General features: G+C 39.9%; 1 protein-coding gene across 2 annotated transcripts in view; it reads right to left on the reverse strand.

Moving 5' to 3' along the window:
- Positions 1–14,339, reverse strand: part of smurf1 (SMAD specific E3 ubiquitin protein ligase 1) — a 132,674-nt gene extending 118,335 nt beyond the window's left edge. The window contains exon 1 of one of the 2 annotated variants that reach the window (XM_072559320.1): positions 14,091–14,339. In XM_072559320.1, the coding sequence (XP_072415421.1) occupies positions 14,091–14,145 (55 nt within the window). In that variant the 5' untranslated portion in view covers positions 14,146–14,339. The remainder of the gene's footprint in view (positions 1–14,090) is intronic. The other variant, XM_072559319.1, reaches the window with a different exon arrangement.
- Between the last annotated feature and the right edge of the window lie 1,422 nt (positions 14,340–15,761).

Below are 15,761 nucleotides of genomic sequence, written 5' to 3' on the forward strand. Positions count from 1 at the left end.
AACACCAGATGGCCTAGTCCTGCTCCTATTTCTTATGGTCCTTTTAGCTCTTGAATTCACTGCCTCATTCACAGCAGCTATCCCTCGACTCGATCCAATGTTTAAAGCTCATAAATGTTCTCTGCACATATAGTTGACATCACATGTTGTTGTACTGTGCAGTTTTCATTACTTGATGGGAGATTCATCTCACTCCATTAATATATCATTCAATTCCACTCTCTCTTATGTACTCATCCAGTTATCACCTGAAAGTCATAACTTGTTCATTTTAAGAGTAATCGGAGATTTTCACTGTTTATAATAGCTGCAATGAAGGAAACGGAGGCAAAAGATATACAAATTTGTTATTGGTTGTTCACCCACTACCTGTTTTCAAATTCAAAACAAGTATTTTAAAAATATGCTACTTCATCAACAACCATAAAGGTAATTTAGTCTTCATATTTAACAAATGAAATATGGTAGCATAAATGACGTCAAACAACACACCTTCAGGGAGCTCAAATAACACAAGAAACTAAGTGTAGTACCTTTTCGCCTTGCGTGCTATTAATTACAAGCTTACAAAGGCGATAAAGACAAAAAAGCACAAATTTTGAAACATAGTTTGCAAAGAAAATATTAGGTACTAATTGACAAAGCTGATCAACTAATGAAGCAGTTTTGTGAACCCAGAGAACAGAATATCTTAAGGCTCTTATAAATTCAGGATTTGCATGGCACACTGCAATACCATCACCATAGAAGGTAACAAAACCACACTTGGATATTAGTAATGCACATGACAATGCCAGAAGATGCACTCCATTCTTAGTGTATCTTCTTGACAAGAAATGAAAATATGCTATGTCAGTTTGTGAGAGAAACGACATCTGGTGTCTACTTTCCTAAACGTTGCAGCAAAAAAAATTAAAATGATGGAGGGAGGTAAGTAGGAACAGGAACAATTTGCCACACTTGTCAACTCTGACTCTCCAGCATCTGCAGTCCTTACTTTCTCCTAGCATTCCAAAACTAGCCGTGCATCCAACCAAGCTGTTCCAATAAGCTACAAAATTAGCAACTACCTGATGTGAGAAATTGTCCAGGTATGTTCTGACCACAAAAGAAGCAACACAAATCAAACCCTGCCAGGAAGGTGGCATCGACAATGTAATCAAATAGCACTTACTCAGCAGTAATCTACTCACTAACATTCTTTGTGGGTTCCACCAAGGCAAAGTTACAGACTACATTCCAGTCTTGGGACAAACATGGACAACACAGTTTAATTCCAGAGTTGAAGGAACAGTGACTGTCTTTGAGATCAAGGCAACAGTTGACCCACTCTGACATGAAAGAGGCCTAGCAAAATTGAAGTCAGTGGGAATTGGAGGGAAATGCTCCACTGGCTGAAGTCATATCTTGTATGAAGGAAGATTGCTGTGGTTGCTGGAGGCCAATTATCTCAACCCCAGGAGTTCCTTTAGGTAGTGCCCTAGGCCAATCGCCTTCAAGTATTTCAGTGATGTTTTTGCTATCATACCAAATGGGCAAGTTCACTCATGGTTGCAAAGTATTCAGTTCTATTTTGAATTTCTCAGATACTGCAGCAGTCAGTGCCCACATCACCAAAACCCAGACAACATTCAGGCTAATGAACAGCAAATCACACTTGCATTCTACAAGCACCCAGCAATAACATCTCTATAGGAGAGGATCTAATCAACTTCAAGACATTCAATTCTATCATCATCGCTAAGTCATCACCATCCTGGTGGGTTACTACTGACTAGAAACTGACCTTGAACAGATATATAAATAAATATCAGAGTCTCTGAATGCTGTAGCATATAATTTATTTTCTAACTCACCAAATCCTTTCCATTTAGAAGGCACAAGTCAAGAGCATTATGGAATACTATCTGCATGCATGGATGATTGCAGCTCTAACAACACTCAAATTTCAATATCATTCATTCAGGCCTGGTTGATTAACATCTCATCCTCACCCTAAATACTGATTCTTGCAACCACCACCACACAATTGCATGTGTGTTTACAAGATTCACTGCAGAAATCTCCCAGTCTCCTTCAAACGCAACTTCTCAACCTGTTACCCTACCACACAGAAAATCAAGGGTATACCACCATCTACAAATTCCTGTTTAGGTCACACTATTTTTCACTATTGTTGGATCAAAAGCTACTAAGGACGGACAACAAATGTCAGTCTTGCCAACAATTCTAACAATCCATGAATGAATAAAACAGCCAACATTTAAATGACTGACTTAATCTTTTTAGTTTTAACGTACAACTTGGCTCAAAATCAAACCAGATGCACTAACCAGAACGAGAGGTGTACTTTGCACTCTCAAAGAGTGCAAATTTAAGTAGTAAACCAAAATACATTTAAAAGACCAACTGATTTACCTTTTAAATCGATGAAAAATAATAAAGGTTGTTATTGTAGACTATCAGAAAACCAAGGAACTAACTTTGTGAAATGTTACCCTATAAAGCCCAGTAATTTTATATTACTAGCATAACATTTATGGCACTGCAACTTGTTTTCAAACAATGATCAAGTTGATATCACTCTGACATTAGCCATAACATAATATTCTGAACAATTAAGTTGCCCTACCCAAAATATCTTAACACTGGAACAACCTTTTGTTGTTATTGGCAGCCATGGAGATGCAACTGAGACCTGATTTACATATATAGATTTCTGCATTAAATAAATTAGGTGTTATTACTTCAGGAAAACACATTATGATTGTGAATAAAATATGTGAAGCTATTCAAAGCACAAAAATAATCCACTTCATAACAGCAAACAAACCAGATTAGTTTTGTATTAGGTCTCAATTAACTTGTATACTCCATAGACCCATATTACAGTAATTTGTTATATTTCTACAGCTTATGCAACCATAAGGTTAAAAGCAGTATGTGGTGAGTTGTCATAACATCTCTGACCAGGTTGATTAGAAAATATAAAGAAAGAACTTACAATTACACTTAAATAAATAAAGCAAGGATTTAAAATAGATATTATGCTTAGCATATATATTTAGAATCAATGCTAATGTTGATATGTCTTGCACTCACTTTGACATTGCAAAATAGCAAAGGAAATCAGGTAACACCCCAGCTACATTCACCTGCCTTCCGAGTGTTCACCTCCCTCTCTCACTCCTCAACCATGTTCATACTCCATCCCTTGCCAAGTTAATTCTCCCTCCATCACAGCCTGACAATATTCCACGCCTCCCTTCTCTCCAACAGCATGCATACCCACTCAGATGATGTGGGTGTTTGTGGTTAGGTGAGTGAGAACAATGTCAGGATGGGACTGAGTGAGGTTGCAGAGTGGCAAAAGGGGCTGGCGGCTGAACATTACTGGGATGATGGGTGCTGAACAGTGCCGGGATGCTGGTCTGCTTTGACGCTTCAGCTAATTTAGTTAATAATATACTGGTTTCATATCTGCTATGAAAAGATTTCAGTGGTTTGTGCAAAATCCAAGGTAAGTATAGTGCAAGCAGCCCTAATCTCCATGGCTCAGGCCATCCAATCCCTCCAACATTAAAATCACACAGCAGACCAGGAAGGGCAAAACCAACCATCGGAATTTAAACTTTAAGACATTCCGAGTACGTAAATGTCAGAGTGACCTTGGGGTTTCTACACCTATTAGCAGCATAAACTGAGTCAAAGGCCTCTCACAACTTTAGATGTTTGAGCCAATATTAATGTCACTCTGGATTCAAAGTGAAGGATGATATGATTAGATTTGCTGACAACACCAATTTGCATGGTGTTCAGGGTGTGGGGAAGAGAAATCAGAGGAGACTACTCAGAAGTAAGAGAATGAGTTGGATAAAACTGCAGTGTAGGAAGAAATAATGGCAGATAATATTTAATTCCAAGAATTGCAAGTGTTACCTTTCAGAAGGTAAAATAAATAAATGTTCCATGAATGGTGTTGAAGTAGGCAAGGATAACGTTAGATGAAACTAATACAGAATAATGATTAACAAAGTAAATACATTTTTTTAGCTGTTTCACCAAAACAGTATAATGCAATCCGAGAGGAATTTGTATGTAAACTGCATAGTGCTCTAGTCTAGCCACAAACAAGGAAATGTCCAAGAATGGAGATAATGCAAAAAAGTTGATGCTGGGACAAACAGAATTATTCAGGAAGTAAAAGAGTCAAATGTTAACATTCTTACCCACTGTGCGAGGAAGAACATTCTAGTGAATTGGACGTCAGAAAAGCCACCAGGGGTCTTATGGGGTGGCAAAGGCTGGTGATGGAGCATCTCCTCCAAGACTACCTCACAAATATGGTGCACCACAAAATGGAACAGTTTTACAAGACATGGCAGCCCTTTTTAAATTATATTGAAGCTGATTTATCAGCAATATTAATTAGGGCCGTGGTATAGCCATGGGAATCAGTATGGGTGCCTGTGGGGTCCTGGGAGGAGCAGACTGGGGGGGATAAAGAATACAGGTACTGTAGATGGTGCTCCTAGGGATTTAGATTATATTCCCTACAGTGTGGAAACAGGCCCTTTGGCCCAAGTCCACACCGACCCTCCAAAGAGTAACCCACCCAGTCCCATTTCCATCTGACTATTGCACCTAACACTATGGGTAATTTAGCGTGGCCAATTCAGCTGAACTACACATTTTTGGACTGTGGGAGGAAACTGGAGCACCGGAGAAAACCCACACAGACACGGGGAGAATGTGCAAACTCCACACAGACAGTTGCCCGAAGCTGGAATCGAACCTGCGACCTCGGTGCTGTGAGGCAGCTGTGCTAACCACTGTGCCGCCCCCAATCGGAGCGTCAGTGGAGGAATGATGAGTAAGACAGAATAAAATAGTGAGATATTATTGAAGTTAGTATTTATTTAATATGTTTGCAGTTTAGTATAAGTTAAGTAGATATTTTTGTTCTGGTAGAATAGTAGGTTGTTTATTAACAATGGTGCTGTGTTATGTTTTTTTTTCCTTTTTTTCTGTTTTGATGGTTTTATTCTTTTCTTTGTATATAAATGTTGTGTAAAAGATTGAAAAAGATTTTCAATAAATATAGTTATTAAATAAAAAGAGAGTCAAATGTGCATTTTTCAGTTCAGAAGGAAGGCATTCAATGGACAGGTGGTCCAAGAGATATACAGAATAGCTAAGGGGATGGAATGAGTAAACGTAGAACAAGTTGCAACAGGAAGCATTGGCAAGGGCCAGCGCTCAAAGTATATAGAGGCAGCAACTGTGGCCAAATCACTCCGAAGAAATGAATTATGTGGCAATCAGAGAAAACTCATTGCTTATGTGGAGCTGAAAAATTCAGGAAGTAGTAGCAGTAGCCAAGAAGGCTGGTAAAGTTGGGACAGGAGGGTCTGTGGGATGAACAGACAGTTTAGTGGCCAAGAGAAGTGATAGCTAGAAAAGGTGAGAGAATCAAATGGATGAAAAGTGGTGGGGAGTGAAAGCAGTCCTTCCTTTTTTTTTGGAGGTGGGGTGGGGAGGTGGGGGGGCTTGTCTGCCAGAGAAGCCAGGAAGATCTAAAACTCGCAGATAAAAAACCTCTTGCAAATCAATGTTTTTTTTGAAGTCTGTATCAGTTATTGCTAAGTTATAGCTGTTGGTTCTTGCCAACTTGAAAACTTGGTGTATAGAAAATTTGTTGTGCTTCTAATTATCAACATCTCAACCAACTTAATGAGGATATTGATATATTCTTTTAATCCTGCTTCTATAAACACAATACAATTGTCGAAGATAATATTACCCAATGTTTGCAATTCACCAATGACGGAATTTTTGCCAGAATGAAAGCACTGCCTACTGGTGAAAAGTTAGCCCCTAAGAAATCTCAAGAACAGCCTTTGAAAAAAATACTTATTTTGACTCCAATAAGGACTGATACTCGACATTCATATCCTTCATCATAAAATTAATGTTTTATGTGAGTGGCACGGGGGCACAGTGGTTAGCACTGCTGCCTCACAGTGCCAGAGACCGGGTTCAATTCCCACCTCAGGGGACTGACTGTGTGGAGTTTGTACATTCTCCCCGTGTCTGCGTGGGTCCCCTCCGGGTGCTCTGGCTTCCTCCCACAGTCCGAAGATGTGCAGGTCAGGTGAATTGGCCATGCTAAATTGCCCGTAGTGTTAGGTGAAGGGGTAGATGTAGGGGTATGGGTGGGTTGCGCTTCGGCAGGTCGGTGTGGACTTGTTGGGCCAAAGGGCCTGTTTCCACACTGTAAGTAATCTAGTCTAAACATGGAATACACCCTCACGTATATGTGGAAGCAAAAGCTACAGAAACTTTAAATAAATAATCAGATGCCACTGCCAGGGAGGCCCTCTGAGCTGATTAATCGTCTTTCGCATTGTGATCCTAACACGGTATAATTTGGCCAACTACAAAAATACCATTAGCATTGTTTCAAACTCATTCTTTCTTAGCATCTTTGCTACAACATTATTTCAGGCAAAGCTTAACTGAAACTTCGGGCACACTGGTCTCTGAACATTGTTTTGAGCAACTAAGTAACAGCCAGGGCACACACTCACCTTGAGCTCAGAAAGCTATTGTTCATGTTCCAGGATTTAAGCACTTCAATTGAGGCCAATACATCAGTACAACACTAAGTGAGTGCTGCACTGTCAGAGTGTTTTGCTTTACTATTCATTTTTTGTGGGATGTGGGCATCACTGGTTGACCAGCATTTGTTGCCTGTCCCTGACTGCCCTTGAGAAGGTGGGGTCAGGTGCCTTCTTGAACTGCTACAGTCCACCTGTTGTGGGTTGACCGACAATGCCATTAAGGAGGGAATTCAAGGATTTTGACCTGACAGTGAAAGAATGGTAATACAATTCAATGATGTGGAGGTGCCAGTGCTGGACTGGGGTGGACAAAGTTAAAAATCATACAACACCAAGTTATAGTCTAACAGGTTTATTTGGAAATGTAAGCTTTCATAGCTACCTGACAAAGGAGCAGCGCTCCAAAAGCTTATACTTCCAAATAAACCTGCTGGACTATAACCTTGTGTTGTATTATTTTTAAACTAAATATATTTCAAAGTCAGGATGGTGAGTGGGTTGAGGGGGGAAACGTGAAGGTGGCAGTGATTCCAGCATCTGCTGCCCATGTCCTTCTAGATGGAAGCAGTCATAGATTTGGATAGTGTCCGGATCTTGTTACATTTGAACACTGTATCTGAGGAGTCACGAATAGTGGTGAACCTTGTAAAATCATCAGCGAACATCTCCAGTTCTGATCTTGTGATAGAGGGAAAATCATTGATGAAGCAGTTGAAGATGGTAGGGCCTAGGATACTACCTTGAGGAATTCCTGCAGCTGAGATGACTGAGCTCCAAAAACCACAACTATCTTTTTACGTGCCCTGTATGACTCCAATTACTGGAGATTTTGACCCTGATACCCATTATTCCAGTTTTGCTACGGCTCCTGGATACCACAGTCAGTCGTGGATACTGGAAACCACAATGGCAAACTCAGCCCTGTCGACCCAGCAAAGTTCAACATCCCTTTACTGTTGAAGAATCAAGTATTCTTCCATGTTTAACACCACTTGAAGGAAGCACTGAGGGTGCAGGGTGTATTCAGAATGAAGTCCCTTATCCAGAGTATAATGTTAAACCAAGAATGGCTCGGTGGCACCACTACTGACTGAAGTGGTAAAGTTCTAAAGGACTGTTGCTAGACTGTTCTGCTGAAAGTGATGAGGGAACCAGCAAGATGGAAAAAACATGCTTGATCTTGTCCTCACCAATCTCCCTGCCCCAGAATTGACTGGCGTGACCACCACACAGTCCTTGAAGAGATGATGTCCTGTCTTCAAATTCAATATATCCTCCATCATATTGTATGGCAGAACCATTGAACTACATGGGATAGCTTTCAAATAGATGTAGCATAATTCAAAGCTGAGCATCCGGGATGCCCTGTGGACCATCAGCAGCAGAGAACTGCACTCGAATATAACCTGCAATCTAATGGCCCATCATATCCCCTGTTTGACCATTACCATCAAGCTGGGAAGCAATATTGGTTCAATGAAAGATGCAGGAGGCATGGTACGAGCAGCACCAAATACATAAAAATAAACCTCTGGATTTAGGTTTGCTCGCTGAGCTGGAAGGCTCACTTTCAGAGGTTTCATCACCGTACTAGTTAACATCTTCAGTGAGCCTCTGGTGGTATAGCCCACTTTCTATTTAATGTGTTTGGGCTTCCTTGGGCTGGTGATGTCATTTCCTGTGGTGATATAATTTCCTCTGGTTATTTTTCTCAATGCTACAAATCTTCTCAAAACTCTATAAAAATAAAGTGTCAAGGTTAGGTGAATTGGCCAAGCTAAATTGCCCATAGTGCCCAGGGATGTGCAGGCTAGATGAATTAGCCATGGGAAATGTAAGGTTACAGGGAAAGGAAAGGGGGCTGGGTCTGGTTGTGATGCTCTTTGGAGGGGCAGTGTGAACTCAATAGGCTGAATGGCCTGTTTCTACATTGAAGGATTCTCCAATACTATGGCGAAGCTACAAGTCAGATAAACTTGCATTCCAAACAGCATAAGCAGCAAGTGATAGACAAGCCCAATTGTTTCCACATAAATGCTGCCCTTTATTACAAAAATAATGATAATATGCATATATTATAGACGATATTGGTGAAATCTTCTCTCAAATATACTGTGCAGTTCTGGTTTCCTAATTTAAGGAAGCAAATAAATGAATTGGAGGTTGTTCAGAGATTTACTGGATTGATACCTGGAATGAGCAGGCCGTCTTGTCAGGAAAGGTTGGACAAATTGAGCTTGTTTTCATTGGAATTTAGGAACAGCAATTTGGTAAAATGACAGGTGACGACTGAAGTTTGTAAGATCCTGAACAATCTTGACAACGTGGATAGAGAAAATTAATTTACTGTTGTGGATGAATCCAGACATGGGGGTAATGTTTTAATACTTGGAAATAAAAACGAAACAACCGAGAATACTGAAAATCAAAACAAAAACAGAAATGGTTGGAAAAACTCAGCAATGTGACAGCATTTGTGAAAAGAAATCAGTTAATTTTTCGGGTCCAGCAGCCCTTCTTCAAAATTGATTTCTGTTTGTGTTTGCAATTTCTGTTTTTCTTACTTAATATTTGGAGTCATCCTTTTAGATAAGCAAACTTATTTTCTCTCAAGATTGTGAAACTTTGAAACTCTACGCTTCAGAAAGTGGTGAGATGTTTCTAAGGCCGTGGTAGATAGATTCTTGTTCAGAAAGGGAACCAAAGATTCAAGTGAAGATGGGAACGTAGCATTCAAAATATAAACAGAGCAATCATGATTTTATTGACTAGTGGAGCAGGCTTGAGGAGCCAAATTGCCTATTTCTAGTCATAATTCATTTGGACAGGTAGCTTTGTGGGTATTAAGCAAGATAAATTACAACACTGCTGTGCACACTGAATTTCACATTGGATAATACCAATTCTCTTTCTCTCCTTTCTACCACATAACAGTGACTGCACTTCAAAAGTACTTAAAATATACAGGTCTTTTGGACATTGAGGTCACAGAAGGTGTTCTACAAATGCAAGACTTTCTCATCCCTCTGCCTCACATTGAACCTTCTTGTCTCCTAACAGCATTCAGAACTTGATTATTTCCTGGCTCCCAACAAATGCCACAAACAGAAGTGAAGAATCATTGTCTGTTTGATGCTAATCCTCCAAGAAAAAGTAAACACACAAGAAAAAAGTCAAGGCATGTTTGCAGGTCATAAACTTCTGCTCTAAAATCACTCAAGACACTCTACTATCAATATTATAGAATGTCCAGAGGTTTTGGACATTCTATACATTATTTAGAGATGTAGCTATTCTGGCATGGTTCAATAATTTTATCTATTCCATTAAATATGCACTCAAAATGTTCTAAATACAGTCTTAATTTGAAGGCAGTTCTTACTTCAGTTCTATAGCCTAGGAATTGAAGAGTATTCAGCAAAACAAACTTTGAATATTAATGAAGATACATCCAAGCTCTTAACTTACTTTGTTCCACATATAATTGTGATTGTGAATCACTGAAGTTTTAATAATGTCAGCTCTGGAAGGCAAATATTATAATTTTCCCAGATATATGGACTGTTAGAATAACCTAGACTTATGGTAGGAGACTTTGCAGGGTGTTGAAAACATGAAATCACCCACATGTCCAGTACTGTGTATGTTCCACACTATGCTGCTATCAAAAGCAGTCAATTAAGATAAAACTACTTTTAAAAGTGCTGCTGAAACAAACATCTGGCAAAAAAAGTTGAAGTTGTCAGTAAATATTTGAATTGTTTTTTTAAAATGAGAGAATGAACCTGAACTTAGCTTGACTAACCTGAATGACTTGTGATGGCAAGTATTATAAATAAATTTAGTTATGGTTCAATCGGTAATGTTCTCAGTTCTTAATCAGAGGTTTTTAATTGTGCTCTTGGACTTAAACACAACACTTTAGACTCCAGGTTAAACATTCCAATACAAAGGAAGTGAAGCACTGTCAGAGGTGCTGTTTATGAAACCTCTGATCAGCAGCTGGTGGAAGAAGTCAGTCTTTATGCTATATTAGATTTATTCACAAATTGAGACATTTCAAATGCTTAATTCTTCATTTTGTAACCAACCCCAAGTGGTAATTAATGTCGCTTTATGCTATTTTAAGAATGGGAAGTTGGTCTGGAACCAATGTCTTCCTATTCAGAGGCAGAGATGCTTCTACTGCACCATCTCTGCATGAGCAATTAGCTATGAAATGTCCCCCATACCTATATAAGCTTAACTTCAACTTCTACAATTACCAGTCTGATCAGTTATTCTGATGAACTTTTGTGCCTCACAGATGGATGTAAAGATTTTCTTTCAAAGAGTTAGCCCCACTGTCTCTGCCAATATTAATTCCTCAATCAAATTACATAACTAGTTTATCTGGTTATTATCAATTTGCTATGGGGTTGCTTTGTCCTCATTTACCATCCAGCCCCACTGTCTCTGCCAATATTAATTCCTCAATCAAATTACATAACTAGTTTATCTGGTTATTATCAATTTGCTATGGGGTTGCTTTGTCCTCATTTACCATCCTAACAGCCTCTGTATTCAAAGGAATATCATTTCCATCAATTCCATTACCTACAGCATGATCACACCACCAAACATATCTTCCACTATATTGCCTTGTCAGCATTCCAAAAGAACTGTTCCCTCCATGACACTTCTTTATTACAACCAATACCTCATCTCTCTCACATGGCACCTTCCCTGTAATTGCAGGACTTGTATCATTTGCCACTTTACTTCCTCACTGTCAAGCATCCCAACACTCCTTCTTGATGAAGCTGTGATTTAGTTAATTTCTTTCAATTTTGTCTACTGCTACTCACAATACAGTCAACTAGAACGGGTGACTATTTGGCAGAACCCACTCAGTCCCCAAGCATGACTTCGATCTTTCTGGTCACTTGCAATCTCAATCTTTCTCTCATGCTCACTTATCTCTCCTCAGCCTGGGGTTGTATTCCACTAAAGTTCAATCCAAGTTGGAGGAACAGTTATTCATTTTCTGTTTTGACATTTTAAAACTTTCAAGATTCAGCAGTGAGTTCAACAACTTCAAACCGTGAACGCTATCCTCTGCTTTGACTCGTCCAACTTCCTCAACACGCTTCTCTCTCCCACTTGTTCTTTCCTCGCATTTTTAAAAAACAATTAACAATCACTTTTCCATCTTCTCTCTCCAGTTCTGAAAGAATCATATTAGACTTGTAAAATTAATTGTTTCTGTCTTCACAGATGCCAAGCTCCTCCAGCACTCTTTTTACATAAATGCAACTTCTTTTTGTTTTATAAGATATTTAGCCAGGAAGATTCACAGAATTTCTCAAGAATTTCATGAAAGTTGATCTTTCTACCCTGGTTTCAGAGGGAACAATGTGTTGGAACTCTGCTTTGTTGCTCTTCTCAGAATGTGAACAATACAGTGTTAAATCGTGACCTGATTGACTGCACCAAAGGCAACGATCAGACACCAAAACTCTGGTTGCATATCAGATTATGCATGATTTAACTAAATAGCAAGTCAATTTTGAAACACAGAAGGCCACAAGCCAATCATAAACATGACCCCGTTAGCAAGTTGTCGTTATCAATTGTAAATGGAATTCTTGAGGACACAGAAAAAGCAGCTAAGGCTAATTTATAAAGTTTATAATAAGTTTATTATTTATATTTGTTATTGCCTTCATTTTACTGGGTGGAAATTTTGGAATTCCCTTCCTATTATAATTGAGGGTATACTGTCAGGGATAGGTTGACTCAAGAAGAATGTCTATAAAAACGTAGGAAAAGGTTACATTCAAGAACAAATTGAAACAATTAACTATAGCAAGAAGTGGAATATAATGGTCAGTAAGTTCAACAAAAACTTTTCTTCTGCAAAAGATGGAAACTTGAAAAACAGATGTAAAATATTTTAAAAAGACAAATAATAAGAAAAGGGGAGCAAGATTTTGGGAGATGTATCAAAAATTTACTTACACTGATGTCCTTTGATCAACTAGATATAAAGCCAAGAGGCTGGGAAAATATAGGATATACAATTTGATTTGAAATTTAGGACTTTTCCCTCAAAGTAAACTCAATTATGTTCTTAATGAATACAAAATATCCAAAATGTATATAACAAGAATTGAAACAATTGACAAACCTGAACTGGTGATGAATTTAACTTAACTGAACTATATGGAGTGAAAATTAAAGTTGAGTAAAATATCGGTATGTATAAGACTAAATATTTATCACCTGCCATGGTGATCCGAATTTTGTCCAAATCAATAACTACAGGTTAAACATAATTCTTTGAATTATTAATATTGAAAACCTTCAATCAGTGTGACATTCCATACAGTGCATTCAGCTCTGACATTTAAATACAAGGTTAACAATATTGCTTAAAACGATGTTAGGAAAGCACGGATAAAACAGTAATTATGATGCTTTCTCAGGCAACTAGTTGAAAACAGGAAAATTTGTTTGAGAAACAAAAGATACAAACATGGAGGCACCATTCACCCCTCTTACAATTCATGCATATTGCACCTGAATCAATGGTCAATACTGACTGATACGTATCCTGTTGTGTAAAATGAACACTGAACTTTAAAATTCTGCTGTTTAAATAAAAGACATTTTACATATTTTCATACTTCACAAGGAAAGATTCATTAATAAAATTAGTCAATCTAACACTAAATTGAACACTCAGGAATCCTTTACCAGCTGTACTCGTCAATTATGTGGTGAAAGTGAGGACTGCAGATCAGAGCTGAAAATGTGTTGCTGGAAAAGCGCAGCAGGTCAGGCAGCATCCAAGGAGAATCGACTCATGCCCGAAACGTCGATTCTCCTGCTCCTTGGATGCTGCCTGACCTGCTGCGCTTTTCCAGCAACACGTTTTTCAGCTCTGATCCCCAGCATCTGCAGTCCTCACTTTCTCCTAGCATAAATATAAAGTATTACGCTTTAATTTTAAATAATTTCTGACAGTCTGAACTACCAAGTTCACAACTAAAGAGTCAAAAAGTCGATGTATGTTGAGTTCTCCAAATCTCGTCGCACACCTTAGCGGTTCAAGACATTTCCACTATTGTGTACTGTTGTAGCAGGGCTACACGTTTCCCAGTCACAGTGCATTTGGTGGGGGTGTTTCACTGCAATGATAAATCCTCAGTGAGATGGACATTTCCCCATCAATGGCTGACTGAGGCAGGAAGTGGCCAGCGCGCATGCGCCGCTCGCCTTCCCCTTGTCTGGTCCGAGAGGGAACCGCCGCCGCCGCCGCCGCCTCCTCCAGCCCGGTACCGAGCAACTACTACAAACAACCGGGGAGCGACCTTCACAAACTCCCTGTCCGTTCTCCAGCCGGATCCAACCGTCTCTAACCTCCGCCGGTATGTCGGCGACTGAAACCACCTCAGAAATCTGCCCGAAGTGAACTTCTTTTACCTGTCAGCCGGATTTTAATGCTTGACCCGTTCCGTCGAGCTCCGGGATTCGACATTCCTTAGAAAAATTCCCCTTTTTTCGAAGCGGGCCGGTCGTTTCCTATCCACTAATAGTTTAAAAACATAGAGAGAGGGATAGAGAGAGAGAGACCTTGTTTTTAAAAAAAAAGAGGAAATTACTGATTTGCGATCAGGGGTAGACACCAACAGCCCCACAACGTTCGCACGAGACACAACTGACGGCGGCTTCAGCGCGCGCCCCCGCGAGGCGCGCCAGCGCTGACGTCACGGCGCCAGGGCCCGACGGCTCGCACCCGCGTTCCCTGAATGACCCGGATGTTTGATCCGCCAAGGTTTTGCTTCATTAAAAGGAGGTTTGCCCAGTTTTTTTTTTAAAACAGCTTCTCTCTGATCTATCATTCCTGGTAAGATGTCTTCACTTAAACCCGTGAGCCACACAATCCCGTCCTCACTTACTGAGTCTCAGGTGATCAGACAGTCAAGTCCAATAAGCGGGGGTTTGGACTGAAGGTCCCAGATAAAGGGGGTTGGGATCCCTGGGTCACAGGAGCTCCCTTGGTTTGACTTGAACCTGTTTAGTTAGTAATGATCACTCTTCCCCGGTCAGTTCAACACCTGCCACATTGTTTTTAAGAAGGCGTACGATGTGTTAGCTTTTTATGGGTAGAGAGGTTGAGTTTCGAAACCAGGAGGTCATGCTACAGCTGTACCAAACAGTGTTGCAGCCACACTTGAGTATTGCATACGGTTCTAGTCACTGCATTAGCGGACGGGTGTGGAAGCTTTGGAGAGAGTTCAGAGGGGATTTACTAGGATGTTGCCTGGTGTGGAGGGCAGGTCCTATGAGGAAAGGCTGAGGGACTGGAGACTGTTTTTCTTAGAAGAAAATTGTGAGGTGACTTAGTTGACACATGCAAGATAATAAGAGGGTTAGATAGGGTGGACAGCAGGAGACTATTTCCTCGGTGATAGCTAGCACAAGAGGACATAGCTTTACAAATTGAGGGCCAGTATTGGACTGGGGTGTACAAAGTTTAAAAATCTCAACACCAGGTTATAGTCCAACAGGTTTAATTAGAAGCACTAGCTTTCGGAGCGATGCTCCTTTAACACCTGATGAAGGAGCATCGCTCCGAAAGCTAGTGTGCTTCCAATTAAACCTGTTGGACTATAACCTGGTATTGTTCGATTTTTAACTTAAATGGAGAGGTGATAGATATAGGACAGACGGTAGAGGTAGTTTCTTTATTCAGAGTAATCGGGGTGTAGAATGCCCTGCCTGCAACAGTAGTAGAGTTACCAACTTTAAGGGCATTTAAACAGTCATTGGATAGACATATGGATGAAAATGGAATATAGTGTAGGATAGATAGGCCTCAGATTGATTCCACAGGTTGGCACAATATAGACAACTGTAGGGCCTGTACTGTGCTGTAATGTGCCATGTTCTGTATTCCCTGGAGTCTAGAAGAAATGCTGTGAAGGGCAAGAAACTCCCATGAAATTCCAACAGGACTAGATTGGGTAAATGCAGGGAGGATTTTCGCAATATCCAGGGAGCCCAGAGCAGGAGTCATAGTCTAAGGACAGAGGGTATGCTATTTAGGACTGAGAATAGCAGAATGTTCTTCACTGAATGGGAGCTTGTGGA

Source organism: Chiloscyllium punctatum, chromosome 40, assembly GCF_047496795.1.
Source record: "Chiloscyllium punctatum isolate Juve2018m chromosome 40, sChiPun1.3, whole genome shotgun sequence".
Lineage (NCBI taxonomy): Eukaryota > Metazoa > Chordata > Chondrichthyes > Orectolobiformes > Hemiscylliidae > Chiloscyllium > Chiloscyllium punctatum.